Raw genomic sequence first — 9,500 nt, forward strand, 5'->3', positions numbered from 1 at the left:
GATATAACAAAATAAAATAGGGTTATAATGTTTTCGAGCAAGGATATGAGAAGAAAACAGATCTTTAGATATTTAGATCTTAGAGACTTTTCTAAGTTTAACATCTCCCCAAAATCAGCATGTATATAATTAAATCTAGAGAGAAAAAAATGAAAATTTACTGTGTGTTGTATTTAGTTTGCTAAATACTATGTTAGTAGATGTGCCTTGGAAGCTTAAAGATTTCCATTTCCTGGGCCTGAGAGATACTGCAGCGTGTAGCACTTGCCTTGCATGTGGCTGACCTGGGTTCTATCCCTAGAACCCCATGCAGCCCCTGAGCCTGACAGGAGTGATCCCTGAGCACAGAGCCAGGAAAAAGACCTGAGCATCCTTAGGTGTGGCACACTCCAGTGCCCCCACTCCCCAAGAAATGCTCTATCCTATTATGTAGTTGGCATTCTAATGTCTTCATTGACAATTGAAAGGATAGCTTTCTCATTGAATCAGAGAGCTGGACAATCAGGCTGGAACACACACAGGACAGAGGAAACTGGCAGGAGCCAGTGTCTGTGCATAGAATCATCGCTGAGATGCCACTGCGGACACAAGCCAAGGCTCTACTCCTGCGGCAGCGTCTCTCATACTGGTGTCACTAGCCCTTCATCTGGGGCTCAAACTCGTGTTATTTTTTATTTTATGGCTGTGGATTTGGGTGTCTTATCCAAAGCATCTTCACTCAAGAATTACTTTTTTTTTTTTTTTTTTTGCTTTTTGGGTCACACCCAGTGATGCACAGGGGTTACTCCTGGCTCATGCACTCAGGAATTACTCCTGGCGGTGCATGGGTGACCATATAGGACACTGGGAATCAAACCTGGGTCGGCCGCATGCAAGGCAAATGCCCTACTCACTGTGCTATCACTCCAGCAACCAAGAATTACTTTTGACTGTGCATTAGCAACCATGTGGGATGCTGGGAATTGAACCCTGGTCAGCCACGTGCAAGGCAAATGCCCCACTCACTGTACTACCCTCCTTGTTCTAGAAATTTTGATGTTGCCGGTTTAGGTCTAAACAATCTTGAATTGTTTGGACAATGGAAAGAATGACAGAAAAATTGAGATTTATTTTTAATTCTGATATGTAATGGTTGCAGCATTGTTTGAGTTCCCTGTGAATGACTTCGCACTTATGAAAGCTTTACTTTTTAATATAAATGCACATATACAATTTCAATTTTTAGTACTGTCTTATTAGAACAAGGCGATTTAATGAGAAGGTACAAACTTGGAATTTCTTCTCAAAATGTAACTCACATTTTTTATTTATTTTAGGAGAGATCAGAGTGGCCTTTGTCCTGTATAACAACTTGGGTCCTTATTTGTCCACGGAGAATGCCAGCATGAAACTAGGAACTGAGGCTATGTCCACCAATCATTCTGTTATTGTCAATTCTCCTGTTATTACAGCGGCAATAAACAAAGAATTTAGTAATAAGGTTTATTTGGCTGATCCTGTGGTGTTCACTGTTAAGCATATTAAGGTAGGAATGTGGCGTGCTAAGTTGTCCAATATAGTGTTTATAGTATGAACATAAAGTATATTGAGTTTTTATTTCTTCTATTATATGACATTTAACAAATATCTATGAAATAGTAGTTAATTATTTGCTACATAAAGAATAATTTTATTTGTTATGTAGAGAATAGTTTTTTATATATAAATACTTACATTCAAGGCATTTATAAGTGAGTTCATAAATGCTTCTCTATCATTAAGAAGAACCAGCAATGTATTTAGTGAAACTGAGAATGGCCTCACATAAGACATTACAAGAAATTATACCACTGCATCTCAATATATTTTTTGAGTTTACACAAGGATTATATTATTAGTGAGAAAAATTTTCATATACCCTTATTTTTAGAAGGATGTTGATTCTATAGGGAACTCACTTCTTTGCAGTGTAAATTAACTGATATGACCTGAGACACTGATACTATTATGCATTTTTTTAAAAAAAAATAAACTTACTTTAATCAGGAAGGATAAAAAAATATACATTCAAATTCAGTTAGAATTGATGAGGCCCATATTATATGAAAACACTAGTCAGAAGCTCCACAAAAACAGGAAGAATATGAAATAGGTTAGATGTAAAGAAAATGACTTTCTAATTTGTATGATCATAAAGTAGTTAGTGTCTCTATTGATTTCCTTTTCTCCTTGTAGCAATCTGAGGAAAATTTCAACCCTAACTGTTCATTTTGGAGCTATTCCAAGCGCACAATGACAGGTTATTGGTCAACACAAGGCTGCCGGCTGCTTACGACGAATAAGACACATACTACATGCTCTTGTAACCACCTAACCAATTTTGCCGTGCTGATGGCACATGTGGAGGTGAAGGTAAGGTATCTGCCCAAACATAAAAGTACCTGAGCAAGCATTTGTAAACTAACTGTAATTCTCCTAATTCTGAAGGTGAATCTCATTTCAAATATTTTTTTCTGATTTTCTTGTAATTCTATTCAGGAACACTATTTCCCTGAATAATTCAAAGAATTTTGTTCCATTATCAATAGAAGTTTGTTTGTAAAATAAAGTCCACTTATAAAATTCCCCTCAGTACCCTCTGCTTTTGTTTCGTGTGACAAAATAAATATATTTTTGTTTTGCATGAAAAGTAGAAGATAGAAGCCCAGATTAAATGCTTCATGCAATGGGATTAGGATATTGGGATCTGATAGTTTGAAGACTAAGGTGAAATGCCGGGGTCGAATTGCACCACTGTCTATATGATTTGAGAAAGCAACTGTTAGGTACCATACACAAACCTTGATGGTGTGAAGGATTTAGCAAATTCCAACATCTTGCAATGGTTTCTTTCCATCAAAAAGACACGATTCTGAGGGAAAAAAATCATCTAAATAGTAGTTTTCAAATTTGGAAATATGGCTACCTTGACTAACATCACTCTCTTTCAAGCCTCATGAGGACTTCTATTTTAGATATATTTAGGTCATAAATATCCAAAATGGTTAATAATATAATAAAGTATTGATGGATTGTTAACAAGAAATTATGTACTTGTGAATTTTCTTACTTCTCTTAGGTCAATAAAATGTAGAGGAAGTTAGTAGTTACAACACATCTGAAAAATAAAAGCTATGACAATTTTTAGTTAATCTGGTGTCATTATGCCAAATAATACCATCCAAGTTTCTTTTCCTCTCTATCTTTTTTTTTTTAATTGTTAACATTTCAATACCAAGGGTTAAAACCTGCTCTCACTACCAGGGATTGAACCTAGTTCTCACAGGTGCAAAACATGCATTTTACTATATTTTACCACTGAGCCACATCCCTGGCTCCCAGTCAGTATAGTGTTTGATGCAGCTGCATCTGTGATTGTAACAGCACCCCAAGGGGACACCAAACCAATATTAGCTAGCACCGTATCACTATGTCATTGTATCACTGTCATGCCATTGCTCATTGATTTGCTTGAGTGGGCACCAGTAATGTCTCCATTGTGAGACTTGTTGTTACTGTCTCTAGCATATGGAATACACCTCCGGTAGCTTGCCAGGTTCTGCCGTGCCGATGAGATACTCTCGATACTCTCGGTAGCTTTCCAGGCTTTCCGAGAGGAACGAAGAAATCAAACTAGGATTGGCCACGTGCAAGGCAAACGCCCTACTCACTGTGCTATCGCTCCAGCCCCATAAGGGTAGAATTCTCTTAGCTGTGTTAGCATTGTTCAAATTTTTCTCTTTCAAAGATTACAAATTATATTTTGTTTGAATATCATTAATTGGTTATTGGCTTCCTCATCCATATTAAACACACTAACAAGTAGTAGGTTTAAATTTGGAGTGTGTTAGTATACCACTGGATTTCTGTTTTTCAACTCAGGCAAAATCAATCCCTCAAAATACAATATATATATACATATATATATACACACACACATATATATGTATGTATATATATATATGTATATATATATATGTCATACCTGAACAACAACCAAGTACTCCTTTTTTACTCAGTTCATTGCCTAACAACCTGTGTCCATACATAGTACCAGAATCCTGTCTGTGACCATTACTGAATGCTGATAAGAGAGAAAAAGATAAAAATCTGTATTTTCCTTAGTAGTTAGTCACATATCACATATGATGATGGAGTTCTTATATCAGGATCATTTGCAATTGTTTTAGAAAATTTTGATCTTAAATTGTTACACTTATCACACAGAAATTTATCATGATTAAAAGCAGTAAAATAATGTAAAATGTCTAATGCACTATGAAATACATTTAATACTTTATAAAATTTAAGATAAGCTAATTTATCATCTATGGAACTATGTCTACATAAAACACAGTTACTAAACTTCCATCACACTATTGTCTATCACATAACACTCTGTGCAGTGAGAAATGCAGCATCCAATGTGAGTAAGAAAATCTATAAAGGAAACATCACTGAGTAGATTGTTGTAGCAATTAAGTGACAGTGTCCTTTGCAATCTGTCTTCACTGCAGGGCTTACCTATTTAATGAGTCACTCTTCTCTGTGATTTTCTGCTGTTCATTCAGCTCTTGCTTCATTCTTTCATAAAAAATATCTTTTAGCACCTAAATAAAGTTACTGACGTATTGCCTCCTATACGCTGGACTCTCAGTTAATGTGACTTCTTTCCTATCGGCTGGAGAGATTAATAGTTCTGAAATTCCAGGGAAGCTTCCAGGCTTCAAGGAACTCATATAGTTGAGAGGGTGAGAACTCCAGAGACGTGAAGTTGCTCTCATAATTCAGTGTGGTGTAATTGAAACTCGCATTCAGTTGTAGGGATACAGAGCATGAGCATGCACCTTAGAACTCCTTGGGGTACAAAAGCAGGTCTAGAGGCCTGGAGCGATAGCACAGTGGGTAGGGCCTTTGCCTTGCATGAGGCCGGCCCAGGTTCGATTCCTCCACCCTCTCGGAGAGCCCAGCAAGCTGCTGAGAGTATCCCGCCCGCATGGCAGAGCCTGGCAAGCTACCCGTGGTGTATTCGGTATGCCAAAAACAGTAACAACAAGTCTCACAATGGAGATGTCACTGGTGCCCGCTCCAGCAAATCGATGAAGAAGGGGATGACAGTGATACAGTGACAGAGAGGAACAAAGCAAGGGAATAGAAGGTATTACATTATGGCAAAGCCCTGGCCATAGGAAGTGAAAGGGCCAGGGAAGGGTAGAGTGATGAGGGACCATGGGGGCAATGTAAGGACATTAGTGAAGAGTCTTTGGCCACTTTGCTGGTGCTGAGTTAAGGTACATACATTGAAAACCTTAATGCTACTGTATTATCTGACACAAAGGATAAGAATTAATACATTTTAAATGAGTTTGTTAAGTGGGTGGAGGGGGTGGGTGGCAGGGGACCCTGAGATATTGGTGACAGAGCACTGATACAGGTGGTGAGTGTGGTGTTGGAACACTGCATGTCTGAGAGTATGTTATTTTAATAAATGTATTATACCTAAAGCGAAGTAAATCCAAAGGGGGCCATGGTTTTCTGTTCTGAAGGAAGAGAAGAATGCATTGAATATCTTTACTTCTGAAGTGACTGCATCAGCCACATTCTTGCTTTGCTTTGCCTTGGTCACCCTTGCTTTTGTTTTCCATCTTTGGTGGCTTGTCTTTAGCCTGTTTTGTTTGTTCTTTTTATCTTCAACCACTGTCATGTGTCATCATTTCTTCCCTTTTCTACCATCCTTCCTTCCTTCCTTCCTTCCTTCCTTCCTTCCTTCCTTCCTTCCTTCCTTCCTTCTTCCTTCCTTCCTTCCTTCCTTCCTTCCTTCCTTTCTTCCCTTCTTTCCTTCTTTTCTTTCTTTCTTTCTTTCTTTCTTTCTTTCTTTCTTTCTTTTCTTTCTTTCTTTCTTTCTTTCTTTCTTTCTTTCCTTTCTTTCTTTCTTTCTTTCTTTCTTTCTTTCTTTCTTTCCTTTCTTTCTTTCTCTTTCTTTCTTTCTTTCTTTCTTCTTCTTTCCCTCTTTCTCTCTCTCCCTTTCTCTCTCTCCCTTTCTTTCTCTCTCTCTTTCTCTCTTCTTTCTTTCTTTCTTTCTTTCTTTCTTTCTTTCTTTCTTTCTTTCTTTCTTTCTTTCTTCTTTCTTTCTTCCTTCCTTCCTTCCTTCCTTCCTTCCTTCCTTCTTTCTTTCTTTCTTTCTTTCTTTCTTTCTTTCTTTCTTTCTTTCTTTCTTTCTTTCTCTCTCTTTCTTTCTCTCTTTCTTTCTTTTCTTTCTTTCTTTCTTTTCTTTCTTTCTTTCTTTCTTTCTTTCTTTCTCTTTCTTTCTTTTCTTTCTTTTCTTTCTTTCTTTCTTTCTTTTTCTTTCCCTCCCTCCCTTTTCCTTCCTTCCTTCCTTCCTTCCTTCCTTCCTTCCTTCCTTCCTTCCTTCCTTCCTTCCTTCCTTCCTTCCTTCCTTCCTTCCTTCCTTCCTTTTTTGGTTTTTGTTTTTGAGCCACTCGCATGGCTGTGAGCTTATTTCTGTCTCTGTACTCAGGGATCCCTTCTAAAATGTCACAGGGACCATATGATATGCCAGGGATCTAATCCGAGCCGTGCCTACAGTTTCTCCAACCCTCACACTATCATTGTTGCTCTGCCCCAAGAAATAATTTTAGATGTGGTCTGAAAACGAATCATTCTTTCACCCTAGGTGATGTCATATAGGCATGTGACTCTAAACATCACCTCATGATTCTCACTTGCTGCCTTCAGTTCCAAACTCCAGATGCAGATTCAACTTCTGCATTACTAGGTCCACTCAGACTAATAAGTCTCATATTTCTGAAACTTGAGTCTCCTTAGAAGTGGCTAGGACTTCCTTTGGGTGCTCTGGACCTCAGCCACGCAGAGCTGTTTGTTTCTTTAAATCCATTGACATGAGCCCAGCCTGACAACTTCTCAGAGTCTCCATCCCCCAGACCTACATTTGAGCCCCTGTTGTCTCAGTTCAACTTTTTTATGCCCTCTTTAAAGTTCTCTCTGCTCTTCTCTTACTCCCTTCAGGTTCATTCTCAGCATAGTTGCAGCATTCTTTTTAAACATGAGTCAGAAGGAGTCACTCCTCAAAAACAGCTCCATAATCTCTTTAAAATGCAAATCAGATACTTAATACCTTTGACTCAATCTGAAGGGCTCTGTATCTGAGTCAAAGCCTAACTCCTAATTTCCCTCCTCCTTTAACTTCTCACATTTTCCCCTCTAGTTTATCTGACTTTAGTCAGGCTGGCCTCCTTGACTTTCTGGGCAAATCAGTCTAATAAACCTGACGGTCCCCTGCCTTTTTAATGCTTACCCTATAGCAATATGGCTGGCTTCCTTCATCTGGTTTTGCTCCAATTACCTTCTCAATGATGCTATTCTTGTTCATGATGATTAAGATTTCAAACCACCCTCTCCCCACAACATACTGTGTGGGGAGTAAACAGAAAAGGTCCTGGCCACAGGGAAGTTGTAATTTATTAAGAGAGAAAAGGGGGAGATTTTGCTAAGTTTGCTGAAAGAAATGTTCTAAGTAAGTCAATTTAAGCACATGCTAGAAGGAAGGGCTGCCCAAAGTGTTAAAATCACTGGTTCACTACTTCTGAGTTCTTTCTGCTTCTCTTATTGTAGGAGATATCTGATTTTCTCTCCTTTAAACACAAAAGTGATCATTTCAGACATTTCAGTGAGCTCATTTAATAAAATACACATAGTTTTTATGGTATTTCAATGTCTTTCCACTATTGGAAATCACTCATGGATTTGTGAAGCAGAATGTTAAATAAACTAATTTAAATGTCTCCTTTTTTCCATATTCTCCATATGAACACCCTTTCAGGGTGGAAAACAAGGACTTATATGTCAGACCTATTCATGAACATTTGACTTTAACTTCACAAAGCACTGTCATGCTTTAGAAAAGTAACAGCATTTATATTACTCATATTTCTTTCATTGACTCGAATTGTTCTTCTTTGGCAGATAATGAAAAATGTCTCTCCGCCTTTTTTTTTTGTTGGTTAACACGGATTTTTATTGTCCTTAAATCCATTTGCTGTGTCAGGGACTGAGCTAGGGCTGGCTGCATGCAAAGCAAATGCCGTAACCCTTTAAAAGTTGAGAATCTGAATCTCAACATTTTGTTATAGCCTCTTTCTTTTAGGCAAATTGCCTTCTGAACTCCTAATTCTTAACTGGTTAAATGATAGTAATTTTGTTGTTTCTTTGTTTGTTTTGTTTTGGAGCCACACCCAAAGGTGCTCAGGGTCTCCTTTTGGCTCTACTCAGGGATTGCTTCTGGAAGGTTTCGGGCCCACATGGGGTGCTGGGGATCCAAACTAGATGGGTCATGAGCAAGGCAAGCCCCCTACCAGCTGTATTATCTTTCCAGCCTTCGATGCTGTATTTTTTCACTGAATTGTTTGTGTTATTAGAAATAGGAGAAAATGTATTAAGATCATGTGAGAATTATAAACTTTCATAAAAATATGACATTTTCCCGCCCTCAAAGCCCTTGAAAACTTGAATTTTATCTCCCTCTGTAATGTTTTGTCTGCGTGGTTAGATCAAGGCTTTGCTTTTCTAAGGCTTTATAAATCTATTATATGACATAAATTTTCTGTGATTATAAAGCTCAATATTTTACTTGCTGTGTAGTGAAATATCAAACTCTCTGGGTCTTCAGAATCTTGGTTATATGGACATTATATATATGTGCCATCTTACAGTGTCTTTCCCATGGAATTCTGTTCGAATGCAATCATAAATCAATAGTATTACATCATACTGTGTATAGAATTGAGTACCTTAAAAAATAAAAGATACCATTATTGTCACTATATACAAAAAACTAAAGAATACACTTTCCTATAGGCCTAGCATCATATTTGAATATAAAGTTATTCCCATATTTTTTTTTCTTTTTGGGTCACATCTGGCGATGCACAGGGGTTACTCCTGGCTCTGCACTCAGGAATTACCCCTGGCTGTGCTCAGGGGACCATATGGGATGCTGGGAATCGAACCTGGGTCGACCACGTGAAAGGCAAACGCCCTACCCACTGTGCTATCACTCCAGCCCCTATTCCCACATTTCTAAAAGCAAAATTCCAAGATAATCCTAAAAACTTTTTTTTTTTTTGCTTTTTGGATCACACCTGGCAATGCACAGGGGTACTCCTGGCTCTGCACTCAGGAATTACCCCTGGCGGTGCACAGGGGACCATATGGGATGCTGGGATTCAAACCCGGGTCGGCCGCGAGCAAGGCAAACGCTCTACCGCTGTGCTATCTCTCCAGCCCCAAAACTTTCTATACTTATTTAATGATTGATATGTTTTTCATTAAAACATTTATAATTTTTTTTTCTTTTTGGATCTCACTCAGCGATGCACAGGGGTTACTCCTGGCTCTGCACTCAGGAATTACTCCTGGTGGTGCTCAGGGGACTATATGGGATGCTGGGAATTGAACCCGGGTCG

At 38.3% G+C, this 9,500-nt stretch overlaps 1 protein-coding gene across 27 annotated transcripts in view; it reads left to right on the forward strand.

Moving 5' to 3' along the window:
- The window catches only part of ADGRL3 (adhesion G protein-coupled receptor L3), a 988,077-nt gene that overhangs the window by 701,183 nt on the left and 277,394 nt on the right, over positions 1–9,500 (forward strand). For all 27 annotated transcript variants that reach the window (XM_055139571.1, XM_055139575.1, XM_055139572.1 and 24 more), the window contains 2 exons: positions 1,317–1,525; positions 2,215–2,391. In XM_055139571.1, the coding sequence (XP_054995546.1) occupies positions 1,317–1,525; positions 2,215–2,391 (386 nt within the window). The remainder of the gene's footprint in view (positions 1–1,316; positions 1,526–2,214; positions 2,392–9,500) is intronic.

Source organism: Sorex araneus, chromosome 5, assembly GCF_027595985.1.
Source record: "Sorex araneus isolate mSorAra2 chromosome 5, mSorAra2.pri, whole genome shotgun sequence".
Taxonomy (NCBI): domain Eukaryota; kingdom Metazoa; phylum Chordata; class Mammalia; order Eulipotyphla; family Soricidae; genus Sorex; species Sorex araneus.